The sequence below is a fragment of the Dicentrarchus labrax genome, unplaced genomic scaffold, assembly GCF_905237075.1.
Source record: "Dicentrarchus labrax unplaced genomic scaffold, dlabrax2021, whole genome shotgun sequence".
NCBI lineage: Eukaryota > Metazoa > Chordata > Actinopteri > Moronidae > Dicentrarchus > Dicentrarchus labrax.
This window is the reverse complement of record NW_026136722.1, coordinates 15142238-15165057: the sequence shown is the minus strand read 5'-3', so window position 1 is coordinate 15165057 and position 22820 is coordinate 15142238. Positions and strand designations below refer to the sequence as shown.

At 43.1% G+C, this 22820-nt stretch overlaps 1 protein-coding gene across 2 annotated transcripts; it reads left to right on the top strand.

The window, feature by feature from the left end:
* Positions 1-908: 908 nt before the first annotated feature.
* setd1a (SET domain containing 1A, histone lysine methyltransferase) lies at positions 909-21728 on the top strand. Of its 2 annotated transcripts, none has more exons than XM_051387401.1 (21): positions 909-973; positions 2130-2274; positions 2674-2772; positions 2864-3134; positions 3771-3907; positions 4106-4344; positions 4875-6579; positions 7175-8167; positions 8602-8769; positions 9245-9329; positions 9418-9560; positions 9863-9896; positions 9994-10186; positions 10325-10368; positions 10569-11860; positions 12744-13098; positions 13356-13537; positions 17463-17573; positions 18921-19040; positions 19244-19381; positions 19484-21728. In XM_051387401.1, the coding sequence occupies exons 2-21, from the start codon at positions 2137-2139 to the stop codon at positions 19655-19657; spliced, it is 6621 nt and encodes a 2206-aa protein (XP_051243361.1). In that variant the 5' UTR covers positions 909-973; positions 2130-2136; the 3' UTR covers positions 19658-21728. The 2 variants fall into 2 exon arrangements, with proteins under 2 accessions (XP_051243361.1, XP_051243362.1); XM_051387402.1 differs by lacking the exon at positions 909-973 and adding an exon at positions 981-1254.
* Positions 21729-22820: the final 1092 nt, after the last annotated feature.

The following is a 22820-nucleotide window of genomic DNA, read 5'->3' as shown; positions in this document are numbered from 1 at the left end:
GTGTTCGTTTGGGGCCAGTTTCTGAATCCAACAGACCACAACAATGTACATTTACTCAGTTATTATGTACAATTTTGAGGTAGTTGTACTATAACATATCCATTTTATTTTCTATTTATTGAACAACTGTAGTTATGTATCTTTATAAGGTAAAATATGAATTTAAACTTCATAACAGTATACAGCAGGTAAAATTAGCTCCGGCTGCACCATTAAAATGCTGCTTAAACATCTGTGCATCAGTAATAGCAATCAATTAATAAAGTAAAATATAAAACACAGACAGGGGGACATTTTGCATTTTTCTAATAATACTTTTTTTATAATACTTTAAAATAAGATGTTTCTTTATTGATCCCCTGTGGGAGAAATTCACATCTCACACAGCAGCATGTGTAAAAATTACAATAAAGAATAATAAGTAAACATATTATAAAGATATAATAGAACCTATAAAGACTATAATTAAAAATATATACACTGTGCAGTATGCAAGTAAGAGATAAGGAGAGCAAAACATATTAATTAAACTTTACATGAGCAAAATATTTAAATTCCAAGAGCACTTTCTACCAACATTCACTGAATACTAAATAAAAATGTAATATTATGTCTGCTTCATATCAAACAGGATTATAGGGGCTCATTATTAGTAGCTGAGCTGTCATCGATCAGCCTTTAGGTGGCGCTATGGTCACTTTTCTAGGTTTGAGCTTTGTATGCGCAGATTCCAACATTTTCTTTCAACTGTACAAATTTAACCATAATTTTTTTTTTTTTTTAGTAATTTACGCAGTCAAAAAAAAAAATTCTATTTATATAATAAAACTACAATCTGATCTTTTTTTTTTTACATCGATGTAATATCCAATATTTTTATCCCCCCCCCGGGTAAACGAAGCTGACGAAAGTACCGCTCTGAAACCGAAGCCCTCATTCACAAACACTGATGGAGAACAGGCGAGGCTTTCAGGTTGGTTACGCGATGGCGGCTCTCTCAACAATATAACGTTTTTACAGCGAAAACAAAACCTCCACCGCCCACAGCGGCGTGTTGTCGCCTCGACTAACCACCGGAATGCTATCGGCTTCGTTTTAACTCGTCAAACTTGCTCCACCGCGGTCCGGGAGAGCTCCTTCTTCGGCGGGGGGGACTCTGTTTTTCTTGCCCGTCTCCCGGGCCTGGCTGCGGCTGCCTACACGGTAGCGGCGGGGGTTGGATGTCGGATGAGCGGGCACTCACAGCTTGAAGAGGTTGGGGGGGATCTTTTATAGGTCGGTCGGGCAACCAACGCGAGGGCAACGAGGGCTGCGGTAGGTGAGGTGAGGTGAGGTGAGGGGGGGCAATGAGATGAAGAGTTTTGACTCCTCAACTTGGTTGTTTTGTCGCTAGTTAGCATTAGCTCGAACAGACAGCGGTAACTTGGCCCTCCTCCTCCTCCTCCTCCTCCTCTTCACCTCCTCCCTCCTCTTTGAGCTAACGCGAGACGGCATAAGTAATTTAACATCGGTTGAGGGTCTCCAACCGCAAGCACCCGCCGCTACCGTTGTCTTGCGGGGTGCGGGGGGTGCGGGAGGGAGGGGGGGGGTTAAAACCCGCGTTTTAACGTGAACTCTTGTGTCTGCGCAGGAAAAACGCAGTTTCTGTTGCGGGTTGTCGGCGCAGCTCCGCAGCTAGCACGTTGCTAACCGGACTAACTGGCGAGTGACGTAAGGCTGGTCATTGTTTTGACAGCACGCAGATTTTGAGTCCGATTGCGGGGCAACCTGCCCCGCTTATTACCCCCGCTTATTACCCCCGCTGTGCCCGCGTCTTCCTCCGCCTTTTTCCTTCTGAGTGCGCCGTTAACAGATGAGCGGTTGTTTCAGGGCTCGCCGATGTGACGCAGCTCGTCGTGCTGTTGCCCTGACGTTTATCGATACAGTGAATTCACCAAACACTGGTCACATGTGCTTCTTTTAAAATTTATTTATTTATTTATTTATTTGTTTTGCTGTGATAATTGCTGCACCGTAGCTTTATTTATTTGCGTGGTTTAATTTGTAAACGCCTCGCTTCTTGGTTTGTTTTTGTTTTTGTTTTTTTTTTGCTGCACCGTCTGAAATGATGGTTTTCCACTGATACTCAGTTGTAGGATGGATCCAGACGGTGGGGCAGATTCACAAAAGGCTGTCAGTTTGCAGTGGAAGAGCTACAAACTCGTCCAGGACCCAACTATTCGGAGGGTCACACAGAAAATCTACAGATACGATGGAGTTCATTTCAGTGTGCCAGTGAGTTGTTGTCCTTTTTTTTAAATTATTATTATTAATTACCTCTATAATGTGTCTTTTGAACTGCAACTACGGCTGGAGGAATGGATTAAATCATAATTTGAATGCAAAAAAACTAAACTACAGATGTTGTAATGGGGGGATGTACAGCTGTTAAGGACCCAATTCACCCCGCCACTAATACATATAAAGTGTATGATCAGTTTCCCATAACATCCCGTATGTGAAGCCCCAGTGATAAGACATATGGTGTCTTTTGTAGCTGTAGTATTTGATAAAAATTGTAAATTGGGTATGCTTTTCTATTTATTTTTTGTGATTATTATTATTAGTTTTATTAGGGATTTTCTTTTAGGCCCTATCGTCCAGCCCTAACTGTGACCTGTATACATTTTCCAGGACTCTGGATTTCCTCCTGTGGGTGAACTGCGGGACCCTAGGCCCCGGAGACTATGGTCCAGGTATACAGAACTGTCCATGCCAGTGCCGAAGTTTAAGGTGAGAATAGGCGGTCGACATCAATTTCACACAACACAGCCGCTTCGTCTATTGGAATTTAAACTATTATTCCCTGATTTCTTCTTCACAGCTTGATGAGTTCTATGTGGGTCCCATACCCCTCAAGGAGGTGACCTTTGCTAGACTCAATGACAACATCAAGGAGCCCTTCTTGGCTGAAATGTGTGCCAAGTTTGGTGAGGTGGAGGAGATGGAGATCCTTTTTCACCCCAAGACCAGGAAGCACTTGGGACTGGCCAGAGTGTTATTTACTAGCACCAGAGGAGCCAAGGACACAGTCAAGCAACTGCACAACACTTCTGTCATGGGTAACATCATTCATGCTCAACTGGATATAAAAGGTAAGCTGAAACACCCAATCCTATGTGTCTTTAAAGTGTGAGGTGGTTATAAGACTTGAAGTTGCAGTGACAAATAATAAGGCAGTGACTAATTTGTGTCGTGCACATTGAACCACAGCGAACCCAGAGAGTGCTTATCTCTCGAACCCGTTGCTTTAATAATTGAAAAACATAGATTTTTCCTCTCAGTCTGGGTCTGTACACACATAGTAATACACACTGTGAAGCAAAATCATGTAACATACGTGCCAGTATTTTATTGTGTTTATTATTATTAAGAGATGTAGTGTCTGAGAAAATACTGAAGATGTTTTTTGAAAAAAAACTGTATCATGCAAGTCCACTTATTTGCACCTTTTATTCAAATTTGTACCAAACGTGAGTCACTTGTTCCTTGCACAAGCTTCCCACAAACTTAAACTGAAAATCTTTTATGTCCTGCTCACTAACAAATGGACCAATAAGCAAATGGGACAAAAACAACCCATACATTAGCTGGTTCGTGGTGGAGGCAGTTAAACCTAATGGAGTTTGTCTTTCATTCCTCATTATAAGTAGATACAATTTATGTCTGTGCTGAGCTCAGTTCACAACCTGTATTTATTTTCTGTGGCTTATGTGTTTTCTTTCCCCCAGGCCAGCAGAGGCAGAAGTATTATGACCTAATCGTAAATGGGTCCTACACTCCTCAGACAGTGCCCTTGGGAGGCAAGGCTTTGACAGACAGGGTCCAGCCTCAGGCCCCAACACAGCCACAGCCACAGCCTGACACGGTATTGTCTCTTCAGTTATTAAATGATCACCTAGAGTTGATTCGTGAATGGAAATATTAAGGAGACTTCAAGTGTTTCGGCATCCGAATTATTAGTCGTTACCCGCACACATCCTAAATCAAATTAGGCATAGTAATGGAGTGAACTACAGATACTTGCTTAATTTCTAAACTCTTATTATACATCTTTTTTTCACAGTCGACAGAAATCAGGCGGAGGCTCTCCAGTGAGCTTGCAGTTTTGGCAGCAGGGGTCCAGGCCCTCACATCAGGAAGCATCACCCCTGGCTCTGCAGATACTGGCTTCAGTGAGCAGCGTCTGGACACGCCCCCCTCTTCCATGGCAGGCTCCTCTGCATCATCTCAGGGTGGAGGAACGCCTTACAGCTCCAGATCTGGGACGCCTTTCTCACAAGACGCGGGTTACACCGGCAACAGGTTAGTTGTCGATGTTTCACGGAAATGTTTTTGCCTCGGTGCTGTTGTTATCATAAGGCAAATTCCTGTCCTTCAGTCAAAGCTGAAACACGCGACATCTTTATCTTTGTAGGTTCTTTATTTATCAGTGTTATATTAATAACGCCCAATAATAATTATACTACTGTGAAAATGTAGCTATAACTTTCCGTACCTTATCGGCGAATTTGCACACAACTCTCATAATCCTTTTGTTGCATAGACTGTATGTTTGGACAGTGCACTAATGTTTACCACCGTTACGTTACAATGCAAATATTTGGACATTATTATGTTCTGCAAAGAACATTTTGTTCGTACGACTTACACCCTTTCTTTTGGATGAACATAAATTGCTAAAATAACATGCATAAGTGACTTTTGGGGTTTGTGCTTTTGATAATTATGCTCTGCTGTGGAGTGGAGGCATAATGAGTGAGTGAGTCTCTCACAATCTTGCTTAGGTCCACAAAATAGTAATTTGAAAAATCTATCTCATTTGTGTCTCGCAGGCATACTGGCTATAATGCTGGCACTTTAGGCAGCGGCTACCCTCCCCAGGACATGCTACCTTCCTCCTCCTCATCTTCTGCAGTCTCATCTACTGTCGGAGGATACAAAGTGTCGCGCTACTCTGAGGATGCCCAGGAACCTTCAGTGTATCATCGTGGTCGCCCTATGTACCCCCCAAACACATCATACCGTCCCAACGAGCCGCCATGCTACCCCCCATACCCCAATGTTGGAGGGCCTGGACCACACATCGGGCACCACTCCTCAATGCCTCCGCCACCTCTTGCCACCCAATATGATCAGCCCCCAATGTCAGACAGGGACCGGGACCGCGATAGAGACTCAGGGGGCCGCTACGGGGCAGGGGGGATTGGCGCTAGGCGGTCATCTTATCACCACCAGCAAGACACAAACTCTTCCTCAAAGTACCATTCCCATCACTCCCATCACCACTCAGAACGCAGGGACGACAGGGGGTACCGGCGAGACAGCCTGGGCTCCCGATCTGGTGACCACAGCCACCAGAGACACCGCAACCACCACCATTCTCACAACCACCATGGCAGCAGTAGCCGCAGAAGGAGCAGCCATGACCGGGACAGGGACCGGGACAGAGATAGAGACAGAGATAGGGACAGTGACTACTCCAACAGCTCTGACCCCAGATACAATTCCAACTCTTACCGCTCTTCCTCTAACAGCATGTCTCCTCCCCCCTCATCTTACTCCGCATACTCCTCATCCAAAGAGCCTGCCCCAGCCCCTCCTCAGGGATTAGATGTTTCTACCCGTCTAGGGGGCACAAGCCTCGCAGAGAGGGGCTCTCTGTCTTCGGTAGGTGCTGACAAAGATTACCATGCTGGCCACCACAGTGCTCTGCCTCCACCTCCCCCACCGCCACCTCCTCTCCCGCCAGCCTCAGTCATCGCAGCAGCTGTAGCTGAGACACTCGGAACACTGGACTTCAACCAGGATAGTCCGGCACGCGACGAGCAATGGACAAAACCCAAACGCCGTCCCAGCACCCCACCCGCACCACCAAAGACGCCCCCACCTTCCTCTCCACCCCAACCCCCCATTGCCTCCTCCTCTACCTCCCCTTCTTCTACCTCCCTCCCCCACCATCTTCCTTCCTCCTCCAGCTCCCCACCGCCCCCTCAACGTGACTCTTCCTCCCCAGAGCCAGATTCCACCAATGAGAGTTTACCCTTCGTCTACCACAGCAGCAGCCTTGACTCTCGTATTGAGATGCTCCTAAAGGAACAAAAGGCAAAGTTTTCTTTCCTTGCCTCTGATGAGGAAGATGAGGAAGATAGGAAAGAAGATAAGCAGAGGGGCACACGCGGAGATGGAGGAGAACGAAGAGGTGGGTCAGGGGATGTAACGGGGGAGCACACAAGTGGTAATCAGGTGGGAGACAGTGGGGAGAAGGACCACAGGAGAAAAGGGGAAAGAGACAGAGATGGCCACAGAGGAAGGAAACGGGGAAAGGGGGGAGAAGGTCGGAAGAGTCCCACTTTACTTACAGCAACCACACCATCCTCTTCCAACTACTCTTCACACATCCTGCCCCCAGAGGAACCCCAGCCCCAGGTTGGCCTCACTGGGACTGGAGCTTCGCAGGAGGAATCTTTACAGGCCGGGTCTACTGAAACAAGGAGCAGAACAGGAGCACACACACCACCTTACAATGGACAGAGTCAGGTAAGTTCAGTAGCTAGTAATAAAAGCTCAGGGTTCAGACTATTGGGTCTCAACTGTGTTTTGTTTAATGCAGATGTTGAATTAGCGTATAGGCAGCTTATTGTTGTTTTAAGTTGGCCTGTAACATGGGATACGGTGGGCAGCTTTGGTAAAAGCAACCTAAAAATAAACAAACTGTAGAAATGTTTCATGTATGTTTAATATGGCAAAAAACAAGGGTTTTTTCCATTAATGCACACAGTGCACGCCCACACAAAATAACAAACATACAGTACATAATATTCTGGAAACAAAGGACTTTCTGGTGCAAAGGAAGAAGAAGAAAGGAAAGAAAAATGACTTCATCAATACACAGAAAAACACGATTGATTATAATATGTATGATTTGGTTTTTCTTTATTAGAATTTGACAAATATTTGTTGGTTTTTGTAACTATCACAATATAATGCTATTTTCCAGATAGCACACTTCCTGATTCTGTGGTTGGGAGTTATCTTTGCAGCCCCTACTCTTCAAAGCATAGTGATCACAGTAGATGGTACTTAAACAGGCAGTTTCCAGACTTAAAACAGTAAACTCTTTGTTTTCTTTTAGTCCTCCCCTCATTCCTCGGGGGAAGACATGGAGATCTCAGACGAGGAGGAGGAGGAGACTACCATAACAACGGTGACCACCCACCAGCCCTCAGTCACCTCAGGTTCCTCACCCTCTTCATCCCAGGCTGCCATGCCCTCACAAACAACAGATCCCTCTTCTTCACCCCAACCCATCTCTGACTCTGCACAGCACTTTGGCACCTCCATGCACCCTCCAATACCTTCCTACCCTCCTCATTTGCCTCCTCCCCCTCCCCCTGGTTACTCCCTGCAGCCCCCTCCGCCACCAGGGATCCCTCCCCTGCCCCACATGGAACTGCACCCCGAATATCCTCCTCCCATGCCCCACCACATGTATGACTATGCCACCTCTATGGAGCTGATGAACCAGTACAGCGGTGGAGCTCCCATGTCCTTCCAAATGCAGACCCACATGCTAAGTCGTCTACACCAGCTGCGCTTGTCGTCAGCCAACGGCACCCCAGGCCCTGGTGAGGCAGACACTGCAGATTACGCCTCCTACCATCTCCACTCCATGCCGCCACCCCACACACACCACCCTTACATGGACCAAGAGGGTAGCGGGGCGGGCTCTCATTATGACCAGGACCACCGCTACATGCCCCCCCACATGCCCTACCCTTACCCCGACCCGCACAGCACTCAGATACCACCCCCTCCACACCATGGCATCCCGCATCCCCATACTGGCTGGCCCCCACACGTCTTACCACCACACTACCCCTCTTACATGCCCCCACCTGGCTATGGCACCATGCTGCCCGGGGATGGAGACGAGTACAGGGCTCCAGGGGAGGAGATGCCCATGCTTGCAGAAAATCCGCATGAAGCCACGGTGCAGATGGTCCTGGCCACTCTGATCCAGGAAATGAAAAACATCATGCAGAGGGACCTGAACCGCAAAATGGTGGAGAACGTTGCCTTTGCAACTTTTGACGAGTGGTGGGAGAGGAAAGAGACCAAGGCCAAGGTAAGGGCGATTAATCACAACAATATCGGCATTGTCTTAGTTTCTAAGCTTGCTATTTTAGTTTTTCTGTGAAGGTCAGGGGTTCTGCTTCGTCCACTTCTTTGCACTTTTTGGGGGGTTTATTTTATTTAACGTTTGACTGAGTCTCTTAAAAAATGTCCTTTGCTTCAACCTGATTCTATGTTCAGTTTAAAAGCTTACCTTACAGCATCTCAGGGCCTTGTATCTAAGAAGGGGACGTTTTGCTTTCCAAAGCTGTCACAACTTTTACTATTTAATGGCAGTTTGAATTTGCCTTCCTCATTCTCACTAGTAGTAATTCTCATTAGCCAGGAGATGTTGCTGGCTATATTGAACAGAGATTGTTGTTATACTTTGAAACGGAAAAGGGAAGTAAAAACAAACTGCAATTTGTAAATGTTCTTCTCCTCTAGCCTTTCCAGACAATGGTTAGGGGGGTGTCTGCCTTACGGGATGAGGAGAAAAAAGAAGAAAAGGTCAACCGTCCTCGGGAGCCTCTCATGTCTCTTGTTGATTGGGCAAAGAGTGGTGGCGTGGAAGGATTTTCTCTCCGAGGAGCGCTACGATTGCCTTCCTTTAAGGTAGAAACACACTGTGGCAGATCTTTTAGGGCCTTTATCTCCATATTCAACAGCTCACACTGTGATTTGATAAATTAAAACCTCTGATTACATGCACACACTGGCAAGCGCCAGCTTTACAGTTGACAAATAAATGTATCATCATGATTGCATGCCCTCAATATAAACCATGGTTTTTTTATTTTTCATTTTAAAAGATGTTCTCTAACAGTACTGGTCCCAGGTTCAAATTATAGATATGTTTAGTCCTAATTACACTTCCAGGACTCCAGTATAGTTAATCACATATAAACATAGATATGATGATGTTTGTCAAGTACAAAAATATGAAAAAAATGCTCTAATGTTTCGTATTTTGGCAGATTTTAAGTTATAAGCTTTTAGTAGTTGTCAAAAATGGCCTGAAGTGTTGAAATCCATTCTTTTCTGTGTTTCACTGATTTCTAAACAATGTTGTTGATATCTAATTGTTCAGGTAAAGAGGAAAGGACCTCAGGAACTTGAAGAGGGAGACATGAAAAGGCCGCGACCGTCAACCCCACCAGACGAGGATGATGAAGGTTTGCTTAGAGCTGATGTTGAAAGGTTTAGAAGGACAGTTGGATTAATAGCCCTGCTGCATTTAACTTTTAAACTCTTTTTCTTAAGCTGCTGAAGGGAGAAGGCCAGAGGCAGACAGGCATGGAGCAGAAAGGGACAACAAGAGGAGGAAAAAGAAGCCAAGAACTCGTAAACCTTGGGAGCTTGGCAGTGAGGGAGAGGAAACATCGGATGGATCCTCAACTGAAAAGGTGTGTGGGTTTTGAATTGTCTCTCTTTGTTTGTTTGTTTCTTTTCAAAGCAGGACATACTGTACAAGTTTGTTTTTTTTAAATCAAATGTATCCCTCTAATAGCAGTCTGAGTACTATATGCAATAAATATGAATGGTTGATTCATATGTCATACACGTAGCTGGATTTTTTCATTTGCTTGGTATTATCAAGTTTGATAAAAAAATCATGCTCTTACTCTTACCAAATGCTAGATGGCAGCATTGCACTGCATTGCATTGTGATCTTTAAGTGTTGTAATTACATTTTTTTTATTTGTAGGAGGATGAGGAGGAAAGTGAAAAGGAGTCTGATGGTAAATCACCTGTAATCTTATCACTATGTATCTTTATTTCTATGTTTACATTCAGATAAGGCAGTAATTACGCCATTGTTCTGTTTTGTTTTCGTAGATGATGCCCTTAGTGCGGATAGTGATGATGAGAGCCTCTCCTCGTCCTCTGAGGGTTCTTCCTCTTCAGCATCTTCATCCTCATCTTCGTCTGAAGATGAGGATGAAGAGGAAGGAGAGAGGGCTGATAGTGACGGGCCAGACAGCATGGACGATTCAACAATGGACAGCACAACTGAGAAAGAGGATGAGAGGTATGAAGTTTTGAATTCTGTGTTTAGACCATGTTATCTTTGAACATTGCTAAAGTAGATTTGTTTTTCAGAACACATTTAGTCAATTTTACATAATTAAATGTGCCTTTCATCGTGTCTTTCTTCTGTTTTTCTCAGGCAAAATAACGCAGCTGCTGTTCCAAAGACAGAAGTCAAAACAGGTTAGTCAGAAGTCCACATTAACACATCATGTCAACAAATGCAAAAAGACAGATAAAGCCTTTAAAGTAAGACCGTGATTTAATTTTGAAGTTCGCAGGGAGTTTATTTTCACTCTCTGGACTGTTGCTACAGCTGCTTTGAACAGCTATGTGCATTGTGTTTAGTTTGGATCAGTCTTTCATTCCAATTCTTTTCTCAGGTGAATTCAAGGACAGCAAGGCAGATACGCCAGCAACTACCAAGCGTCCTCCATCACCCCCATACCCACGTCCTTCGTCCCCTATTGTTCTTGTGCCGCCTCTCAAGAAACGCAGGAAGACTGTCTCATTCTCCACAGGCGAGAACGATAGCAAAATGCAGCTGCCAGCTGCACCGCTATCTCCATCTCCCTCACAAGTGGCGGTTGAATCTCTCCTCCTCTCCCCCGGCAGGCCTACAGACTCCCCTGTCACTGCTGCCCCATCTCCCTCAGCTCGTCCCACTCAGGGCATCCAACTGCTTCCCTTTGCCTCCAAACCAGGTGAAGGCAATGCCCTCATCGTGCCCCCATCTGGACGAACCCAAGATTCCGATGAGCCCAAAAAGGGACCACCTGTTTCTCCTCAGACCACCCCTGTCAAATCCCCTGGAAAACGGGGTGCAGGAAAAGACTCCCCCAAATCTCCTGCCCCTCCTGTCATGGTGTGCCGCACTGTGCAGAACCTGCCATTGGACCACGCCTCCATGTGCAGGATGGCCTTTGAGGAAGCCCCTCCTCCACCTCCCGTCAACAAACGGTCCAGAGGCAGGCCTCGGACAACCAGCCTGTCGGCTTCTTCCTGTCACTCACTCAGAGAGGAAGATGATGAGGAGGAAACTGGGCAGAGGTTGAGACTCAGAGAGCAGCTGGGGGCATCGAGCCTCCTCCAGCTGGCTTCCGCCTCGACCACTGACCTATCTGTGTTGGCTGATGTAGCCCTGAAAATGGACCCTGATGCTGGGGACTCAGAGGAGACAGAGACATCTGATGAGGCTGAGGAGCAGAAGATGGAAGAGGATCTCTTCTCCCCAGAGTCACTGGCCCTGGTTATTAGTCCAGAGGGTGTAATTGTCCTTTTGGAGCACAACTACTGCAAACCCCCTGTTCTCCCAGTAGCACCCACTACCAAAAGGACTTCCAAACAAGACTCCTCTGTCTTGCTCCCAGCAGACCTCAACACTATTTCTGGGGTGCTTGAAGCACCAGAGGAGGTCATTGGAGAGGCGCTACCATCCAGGGGAGATCCAGGCGAATGCTTAAATGCAATGGGAGTGCTTTGTGAGTCTGAGGATGTGGGCCAGGCGGCAGCTCTACCTCCATCATCAAAGAAGCTCATGGTTGGCAAGGGTCTCGAACTTGAAAAGGACAAGAGCAAAAAGCGGAGAAGAAAAGACAAAGAAAACCTTGAGGTTCATCACACAAAAAAACAGAAGGAGCAGCCGGGCAAAAAACAGGGGAAACGGAAACTAGAGGTGCGTAGGACTTTTGGTCTATTCTGGTAAATGTTTGTGGAAGTCTTAATCACAGACTGTCAGGTAACAATCTTTCACAACCGACACACAAACAATAGAGAAATGACTCATCTGTTGGTCCAGTTTCAGGTTTCTGTAATGTAATGTAATTTTTGGTAATGCCATCAGGTTTTTCCCCAGGTAAAAAACAAAATGAAAATGATTGGGCTCAAACAATGGCAATATGAATATACTACAGAACTACAATATATTTAAATGTAATAAAAGAGTAAAAAAAACTGTTGCCAGTTCCTGCCAGCATTGTATTTTGTCTGTGAGACAAATCGGGGAATCTGGCCACAGGATGTTTTTGGCGAAGCAGGCAGAGATGTACCTCTGTGCACTTCCCTGATGCAATCAACACAAATCTACTGGCATTGCATCGGTGTTCTATGTAAATGTGTACAGCTTTAGATGGTGTTTATCAAACTTCAAGCTGATGTCAGCCAGTTGCTCGGCCACCAGCATAAGCCACCTGTTTATGCTCCAATGCTTGTGCAATGAGTATTTCCTCACACAAGCCAGCCTGATTGTGACTTACTGAGCCATTTGTCTCACACTGGAAAAGCACTTAAATGGTTTTCTGTTTTGCAGCAATGTTTTTTCACTAAATTTCTTGCTGCAAAACAAATGTACAGTACAGTATGTGATCAGTCAGTGTCATCTGAATAAATATCACCTCTTGTGACCATGTCCATGTTACATAATGTGTACTTTAAAGTATATTACTTCTACCTTAAACTAAACTAGCAACTAAAAGGCAACACAACACAGTTTTAGTGCTTGTGCATAGTTGTGTACATTCATAGTTCCTTGATAGTAATATTCATCTTCCTCCATACAGGACTCAGAATTTGAGGAAGATGTGGATGTGGAGGAGCTCGAGTCTGGAGAGCTGTCCAGCTCAGACACAGAGGACGATATGGTTGAGGAGGTGAGGAAGAGTGAGCGCCTCTTTCTGCAGGAGGCAGGGGTAACGTTGTCCCAGCGCTGGCCAAAACCTGTCCCAGCACCCGAGCCAGCATCCCTGAAGTTTGACAACCGCAGCGAGTTCGAGCAGATGACCATCCTGTATGACATCTGGAACTCCGGTCTGGACGGCGAAGACTTGATGTTACTGAAGAAGACCTATGAGAAGCTACTACAGGATGACCACAGCTCTGACTGGCTTAATGATACTCACTGGGTCAGCCACACTAATATCCTTTTCAATGACTACCTGATGCATTAAATACAGTATGTCTGTGTGATTTTCATGGAAATTAACCCCAGTTACCAATGGCCAAACCATCTATGGCTGTTCTCAATCAATAAGTAGCCTAAGTAATACATTTTTTAATGGATAAAAGTGTTATCAATCAATCAGACTTTATTTGTATAGAAGTTTTCATACAAGCAAATTGTCTTCATATGAGTCTGTGGTTTCCTGCTATTGTCCTTGACCTTTGAGCTGCACTTACCAATTTGCCGAACCCCCGGCGTAAGAAGAAGAACGCAGGTGGGCAGCTTCGTGAGCATGTGACCGGTAGTGCCAGGAGTGAGGGCTACTACGCCATTAGCCGCAAGGAGAAGGATGTCTATCTGGACCTGGACCTGCCCGAGCAAGTCATACGAGAGGTGGAGAATGTCGACAGCTCGGTAGGCATACTCCTAATTTCATTCAGACTACTTTGGTCTCTGTGTTATTAGAATTACTTGTTATAATTTTTTTTTTTTGCTTTACCACCATTATTATTCATCTGTATATCTGTTTATTTTTCTAATCCTTTTTCTTTAAGATATTAGGCTGTTTACATCTGTTCTGACATTATCACACTACCAAACTAAATTAAAGTAATTAAGATACAGTAGATGGCTTTTGAAACAATGAGAGAATAGTCCTAACTGTAAAGAAGAGCTTAACAAATACTCCTCTTGTTTGCTCTGCCCATTTCTTACTAGGGACTTTAAAACTAGCATCAGGCTGAGGTACCTAGACTCAGCTTGTTATTAATGTTCACCATTAATGTTAATAATAGAATATTGAGAGGACAGGATAAAATGCAGCCACGGGGGTTGAACCTGTAAAAGTAAAAACTGTAAAACCCACTCAATCGGGTTTGCAATGAGATTTCAAATGTTCAGTAGTTGCTGTGTTAATAATGTGGGTTTTTATTGGTTTTGAAAGTTGAGGCAAAGTTCACAAGAAATCCAAATGTGGTCCCAAAAGACCTTCCTGTGGAAAGAATGATATTATCCAACTCTGTGCTGGTGCTGTAAACAAACCTTAAGGGGTTCTAGTGGTTGCTGAATATGGTTATTGTAGTATTGTAATCTGACACTTACTAGTACAATTGGCCTACGGTCAAACACAGTTTTCCAAAATCAGTTTGAGATGGTTAAACAGTATTAACGAAGTATTTAGAGGTGATTTAGAGGCTATTTTAAATTAACTTTAATCTAACATCACAAGTATAGACTCAGATTAAATCCTGTTTTGTGAAGAGCTGTGTGCTGAATCTCTGTCAGAAAGTTTAAACTTTATTTTAAAACCTCAAACCCATTGCGACATGTGCTTGCCACATGCTTTGTGTACGTGGAATTTGTCATTCTCTCTTTCTCTAACTCACAGTTTTTTATTTTTTATCCTTCCAACCTTCCCAAAGTCATTTTTGGTCTGCTGCAACTCATAATTTTTGCTTTTCTCAGCATTTAGTTAAGTTAAAAATATTCCTCTTGTGTAATTTTTGGAGTTGAGGTTTTTTGGGTCACATAAGGAGTGACAGCCTCCATATGACAAACACACGTCATGACATCCCATGTTGTGTCAGTTATTATTCACGCGCTGACAGATTATTGTTCAGAAAGGTAGGCACACGTATTGGTCGCACAAAAAAAAGGGGGATATCCTCTTTTTTTTGTGCCACCAATACGAGTTGTTTAATATTGAATATCTGCTGAATTTATTTTACTTTGAATATCTGACCTAAGTGTTGTTTAGAAGAGCCGATCAGCTGACGCATTAATTATTCTCCATAGAAAGGTTATTTAGTCATCAACTCACATAGATTTACTTGGGTGGGCCATCAGTATATTAACAGTCAAGGACTTGTTTATCAGATGGATGTTTTGAAAAGCACAGAGCAGGTAAAGTGTTTAGTTCTCAATAATACACGTCATTAACGAGCCTCATCCACTCTGAAAACTGAACCGCGGGTGAAAAAATCCAAGACAAGAGTTTTAAAACTTACTGCTGACCAACAAAGAAACAGATCAGACACATGCAGCCTGTATATGGAAAGAGTAATATGGAACCATTATTGGAGCAAATACTTCAGACTTCTCAGCCATTAATATGTAGGTCCACACATTTCCAGATCCTTTACGGTATGTCTACATATTTATAAATCTCAAAACATTTTTACACATTTATAAATCTGATTACACACACACATGGAATTAGATACAGTTACACAACTCTCCACTCACATTTGTAAATAGTTTTTCTACAATAATGGCTCCATAGAGGAACAGAAAGAGTTAAGAGTAGCTACACTATCAACACAAGGCTCCAGATAGTCCCAGTGATCCTCATTTTACAATAACAAAGTAGGCTATAAAATAACAAACCCTTACTTACCTAACCTTACTGGCATTGTCACTATTTTGGTGCTGCCCGAACCAGAATCAACAGTATCCAGTTGAGTGTTTATTTTTGTCGTCTGTACATCGTTTGCATGGATTACGTTATTAAATGATCCTTATTAGTGTTGTGCCACAGGGGGAGCTTCAGCCCAGCTAAGTGGAGAGGCAGACAGTGGCGAGTTGAAACTGACTGCGCTGCTTGTGCTGCTGAGCATGAAAGCATTGCAAGTAAAACATCTGTGTGACAGCTGAGATAAAGCAAAGGACTGGATAGCCTCAATGTAGCTTTATATAGCTAATGACGATGAGTTTAAAAAAAGGCCTGAATACCGATCTTTGAGATTGGATCGGGACATCCAGTGCAGGCACACTTAGGCATAGAGGTAACGAGCAAAGAGCTGCTGATATTTAGTGTTTTTGAAGGGGAAATCACAACCATTGTGTTGCATTCCTTCCTTTCTACTCATAGCTTAGATTTTCCTAGTAGTGATGTTTCCATTCTGGTTCTGTGCTGTATCTATTGTCACCATGGAGAAAAGCAGAAGAAAAGGAAATCCTTTTTTTTAATATATATTCAGGGAACACACATTTCAGTTTCGGCTGTTTGTTTATATGTAACCTCAGTGTTTTGGAAGATACAGTATCCCTGGCTCTGTGCGAAATGAGATGTAACTGGACACCACATCACCCAGCGTCTTTGTTGTCCTGATCGAAGTAGCCCAGCAATTTTGAGCCACAAGCACTTTTCTGAGAACAGTCAGAAACCTGTCCCAGGTGCACAGTGTGATGTGGTTTAATCTACCTGGTGGTCTGTCTGCGGAGTGGTAAACAGAGGACATATTTTCAAAGCACAAACTTATCTTATCTTCACAAAGAGTACAGATGATGTGTTATCATAGCGCTTAGTCTTTTTGATTATACAGCTGCTCAGGTCTGCCATTATGAACTCTTCATCCTGAGCGTTAACAAGCACTGACTACACATCACACATTTGTAAGGAAAAACATATATGTAAAATAACAGAAAGAGCCTCCGTTATCTTGAAAATGTGACATGAAATAAAGCAAAAATAGCAGGTCTAGGAGGACCAAAACTTTGTTTTTGAAATAATGTGCTTGAAAGGTTTACAGCCTTGACACAAAGCCCACATGAGCAACGTGTGTGATGGTTACCTCACTGAACTGCTGCCTACCCCATGCCTGTGGCGTCCTCACAGAGAACGCCTCTGCTGCGATGCTGCTGCCAGCCCTGTCTTTCTACATCGAGTTCACCTTTGATGAATACAAGACAATAAAAGCTTTGTGAATGGATTCTGTCCACAGAAAACTTTTGATCTGAAACATACACAGGAGGTGCTGAGTTAAAAAAAATGTATTAATGTTTATTTAATGTCTGAGAGATTCTACAGTTTTAGACATTGCGAATGTAGTGAAAGGTGTATATGTTGCTATAATGTCAATATGACTGTGAACAGACCCATTTCATACATTAGGGCTTTCTTCATGACCCTACAATTTGGTTAAAACAGTGTTAGCTACAACTTATGTTCCCTTTTATCTTTTACATCTGGATTTGATTGTTTTCAGTGCTCTGTAGACTTTATAACAACTACAAGAAACACAATCAGAGCCTTCAGAATTCATATCTTGCATTAGTTGGTTGCGTAATGTTTCAGAATGGACTGTATGCATTGACGACATGGTTGTGTTTATATTTATATTAGCATGCATTGTAGACGGGGAAGAGAAACTTGCCTGTGTCCTTCTTACTACGTGCTCAGTTTTACCTTCCTTTCCAAATGCACCTCAGCCACATTACCATGACTGTTGCACATTAAGGTCAAAGTGTTTCTTTGGTTCAATCTCCCCCAGCTCAAGGCCGTGTGATAACGTGAGATAGTGCCCCTTTGTAAAGCTCTTTGCTGTATGTTTCTTGCCAGGGAGCAAACCGGGTCCTATCAGAGAGACGATCAGAACAGCGCCGCCTCCTCACCGTCATTGGCACCACTGCTGTCATGGACTCTGACCTGCTCAAACTCAACCAGCTGAAGGTACATCCAGTTACAGCCGTGGTATATCATGTACCCAATCAAGTGCATTGTACAGCTAAAGTTTTGTTTTTGTTTTCCTGAAAAAAGATGAAATCATATTTCAGCATTCAAACCTACGTCACATATCACTGAACTGCAGATGACAGAGATGTGACATGAGATGTTATGTTACTTTCTTTGGCTAGCACTTTATCTCATTTTATTCAGATCATTTTCTCTTTGTTGAGCAAACATTACTATCTCCTAACTGTCATTATAAAACATTACTATCTCCTAACTGTCATTATAAAATATGTGTTTTATCTAGCTAATTTGATTAGCTTAATTCTCATGCTATCTCAAGGCCAAACAAGATTAGATAATTCCTTTATTTATCCCCCTTAGGAGAAATTCAGGTTGACACAGCAGCAATAGGGCAAAGTTGTGTAAAAACAGAACAAAGAATATCACAGTAAAAATATTACTAATATTGTTAATATTAGAAGATATAAAACTATAAGTGAAAGTACATACACTATGCATTGTTCAAGTAGGACATGGAGTGCAAAATATGAGCAGGAAATTAAACTTGCCTAAAACTAAAAACCTAAACTACGCAAGTGGAAATTAAATATAAATAGTGCAAAAGGCTTGTGCGTCATAGGTAGGAGTTCTAAACCAGTCTTTATCTGCTGGGGTTGGAGGAACTGGGAGCTGTGGCTTGTGGAGTCTGATGGCAGATGGTACAAATGAGGCTCGGGGCTGGGTCAGTCTGTGGCTGAAAGCTCCTGAGCTGCCTCAGCTCAGAGAAGAGAGGATGAGAGGGGTTGTCCATGATGGCTTTCAGCTTCCCTCTCATCCTCTTCTCAGTCACAGCCTCCACACTGTCCAGCTCCATTCCCACCGCCGAGCTGGCCTTCCTCACCAGCTTGCTAAGCTTGTTGGCACCCCCAGTGCCAATGCTTCCCCCCCAACAGACCACCGCAAAGAAGAGGACACTGGCCACTACAGACTGGTAAAACATCTGTAGTAGCCGAGTGCACACGTTGAATGACCTGAGCCTCCCCAGAAAGAACAGCCAGCTGTGTCCTTTCCTTTAGAGGGCCTCAGTGTGATCCGTCCAGTCCACTTTATTGTTGAGTGTCACAGAGCCAGCTCTGTGTTTAACACACTGACATGAAATCAGTCGCCTAAATATGCAAAGAATTAAATTTGCATTTCCTGCTTATGTGTACATCTACATGTTCCTTGTACCAGGCTGGATTTGAATAAAAACTCAAAGTATGTATTTATCCTGCCCTGTATGCGTTCTACTTATTTTTTTTACCAAGACCATTGTTACAAAAAGTGTTTTCTGTCCTTGTGCAGTACCGCAAGAAGAGGCTTCGTTTTGGACGCAGCCGGATCCACGAGTGGGGCCTGTTCGCCATGGAGCCCATTGCTGCTGATGAGATGGTCATCGAGTATGTGGGTCAAAACATCAGACAGGTACTGTTTCCAGTTTGTGTTAATCTGTGTATTATCTGTTTTTGTGGAATGATTATAGAAGTTTCCATTATTGGTGTTTTCTAATATAAAACACAGTAAATACGACAGTGAGTGAAATGTTACTCATGCACCTTTTCAGATACCCGTCTGTTTTGGTTGTTAGTGTTGACATAGGATCACTGAGCAAATGTTTGTGCGTGCAGATGGTGGCTGACAATCGAGAGAAGCGGTACGCACAGCAGGGCATCGGGAGCAGCTACTTGTTCAGAGTGGACCACGACACAATTATAGATGCCACCAAGTGTGGCAACCTGGCACGATTCATCAACCACTGCTGCACTGTGAGTCTGAAAATCATCACTCAACACATATGAGTTATAGTAATTTATTTCTGGGGCTGTTGCTCATCACTCTCTCTCTCTCTTATTGCGTTCTTCTTCTAGCCAAACTGTTACGCCAAGGTTATCACCATAGAGTCCCAGAAAAAGATTGTGATCTACTCAAAGCAGGCCATCGCTGTCAACGAAGAGATCACTTACGACTACAAATTCCCCCTCGAGGAGAACAAGATTCCTTGCCTGTGTGGAACGGAGAACTGCCGTGGGACACTGAATTAGTTTCTCTTCCTTACTTCGCGACGGCCAGCCAAATCCGGACTCCCCCGGATCACCCTCCTCAGAGTGTACCCAGAAAACAAAGCGGCTTTCCAATACCCCCTGCCACTCCAAAAGACCACACAGCTGTCCTCACAATATCCAGGAAACAAAGACAAACACACACACACACACACACACACTTGCACTTTTCATGCACACTTTCAGTTACTTCGCAGTTTTACGAGCCAGTGTGTGTGAGGGGTTTGTGTTACAAGGCATGTGAAAACTATGAGGGCGTGGGGGGCTTGCTTTGTTTCACCATTAGCTCTCCTGTGGCAGTATTGTTGGACATGTTGTTGGCATGAAAGGTCTTTCTATTTCCACCCTAGTATCCGTTTGAAGGAAGTCAATGAAAACTGAAAAACACTGGTATTTTATGTCTACGTCAGCTCCCATAATCTACAGCCTGGATCACTTTCCCAGTGTCCAGTCCCTCGCTGCACCCACCAACCCATCCACACAGATCCGCACATAGACGCACAGGAATATCAGACAAATTCAGGGTTTTTAAAAAGCGCTTGTTAAGGGCGCACTTTTAAAGATGACAAACTTCAATCAATTTGGTCTTCAGTTATGCAAGATTTCAAGTGTGAAGATTCTTTTGAAGCTTTTTTTTTTTAATTTCATTTCATAGTATTATATATTAATATTACTATTGCTGTTATTAATGGTATTTAGTTGCATTAGCTGTAAGCATCTTACAGTGAAATGAGCTTCTGTGTACCCAGCCACTGTCCTTAGTGGCTTGTGTTCACCAGCCCTGTTATTTCTCTTCTCCACTGTGCAATTTGCCACAACCCTCTGTCGGGATGAGAGTCCTTTGAGCTATTGTTTTTAACCCACCATGAAAATATTCGTCAATTTGGTTAGTGGTTAGTTTTTGGTTAATTTTACATGGCTGCTGAATTTTTGTCTGCAGGATCAGCACAACAGAGAATTGGCCTGTTTTTTTCCCCCCCAGTTCAAAGCTATGTCAACAAGATGTCTACTTAGGAAAACTCTACGAGTGTTTGTTCAATAGGATCTCTCAGCCAGTTTGTCTGCAAACTTCCATGGTGTTCCTGTGTTTTGTTACAACCAGCAAATGGCAGATTCCTATTTTCAACACTTGGTGAAACTGCAAGTCCTTTTTTCTTCAGCCGTTAAAACAGATTATCATAAATCTCCTGCAGGTCCGAGTAAAAATGATGTGGTCAGTGTTTAACTTAGTCTGTGTGCTGCAAATGTTTTTAAAAGGCGCATTTATTTGATTAGATCAGGTCTCTTCGAAGGTTTAGTTTAGTAAAGTTTCTTCTTCTTTTTTTTCCTGTTTTGTGGGCCTTTTCCAGAATGCATTAGTATCTATTTTATTTGAGTGTGGAGTCACCCACACTAAACAATCCCTCCCTGAAACAGTTTTCATTTTAAAGCAAACAAATGTCCTGCTTACAATTAGTTTGAAATGTAGATGGGTATATATATATATATATATATATATATATATATATATATATATATATATATATATAAAAGCCTCAGCAGGTTTGTGATTTGCTGCAGACAGCGAGATGTATCTGGCCCTTGTGTTGTGTTTCTGTTTTTCATATGGCTATGGCCGTCCAAAGTTTAACTTTAATTCTAAACTTTTAATTAGCAGAAGACTCTTTATTTTGTTCCCTCCTAAACAGGAAAGTGTGTAAGATATTTTTTGTTGCAATGAAAGCCTTTCAGTACAAACCAACCCTCTTTACTACAGGATAAAAAGATGAAAGGAAAAAAAAAAAAACAAAGAAGTACATGTAAATATTGTAGAGGTGTTTGTTTCTCGTAGAAACACACTGATTTCAAGCTGTAAATATGTCGTTCCTTTTCCTCTCTCCATGAGGAGGAAACATGTACATACCTTCCATTCATTTATTTTTTATTGTTTTTCCTTTTAATTTGATGATTATTTTAATATTATTTGCAATATTTCTCTTGTATTAATGCGTTGGACCCTTTATTAATGGTGCATTAAAATATTTTTTAAATAAACAAAATGTTGTTTCAATAACTTTGTATCTTACTGCTGTTAGAAACACCGAGGTTCAGCCAGTGTTGGAGGATTTTGTAGACAATTAGGTTCTCAAACTGGGGTCCAGGGACCAACAAGGATCCTTGAGTGAGTTGTAGGGGGTCTCTAGGAAAAGATGAAATAGAATATTTTAACTTTTAATCACACATTTTGGAAGTTGGAACAAGGAAAGAAATAGGATTGGGCATTTTAATTGATTGTAGTTTAAAGTGATCATAGTTTGATCATTGATTGAACCTGATAAAAACTTGGAAGGTTTTTACATGCCGGATAGAGAATAAATAACGAATAGCTGATTAAATCTGGTGGTTCAACAGGAAGCTTACGTAGTGGAAATGACAGAGTCCTATTTCCTCTTTGCACCTGCAACATTGATATTTCCTGTTAAGAGAAACGTAGAGGAAGTTCTGAAATCTGCCCTACTAACACTAGATTTCATAAGTCACCAGAGGCTGACAGAAAAGGAAGAGCTGCTAAAGCTCACAGTGCAGATGGCGACCTGAGTTGAAAAACCAGTCTACATCTGGCTGACCAACATCAGCCAAGCCTTTGTCCTGTACATCAGTTAAAATAAGCTTGACTGGTGCACCTACTAAGGACACTCAGCTGAAGAGTTTCTGGGGAATGTAAGCTATGATTTTCCTCTTGAGTCACAAGAAGACTGGCTGAAACTGGAAATGGCAAGATGTTGCTTGCTTGTGTGTGGTCACGTTTCAAGCCGTAGTGCGTGAATTCCACAGCTAACAACAAGCCATTGCCCTGTTGTTGCAGTGTTCTTGTGAAGAACCCTTGAGCTAATCTAGATGAAGCTTTGACCTCATATGGTGCGTGTTACAACCCTCCGCCAGGATGGCTCATTTAAACCGAGGTCTAACGTAATCAAACAGTCGGCCGTTGCCAAACAGTCAATAAATGTACTTAATAAACAATGAGTGAGACCAAAAACCATAAAACTAACTGAAGTCTACTTCAACTATGACTCAAGTCGCAGAGGCTGCATGCATAGGCTGGAAAGTGGAACAGTGAGAGTGATGGAGTTGGAGGAATGTGGGTTGTGTGCCACTAATTGAA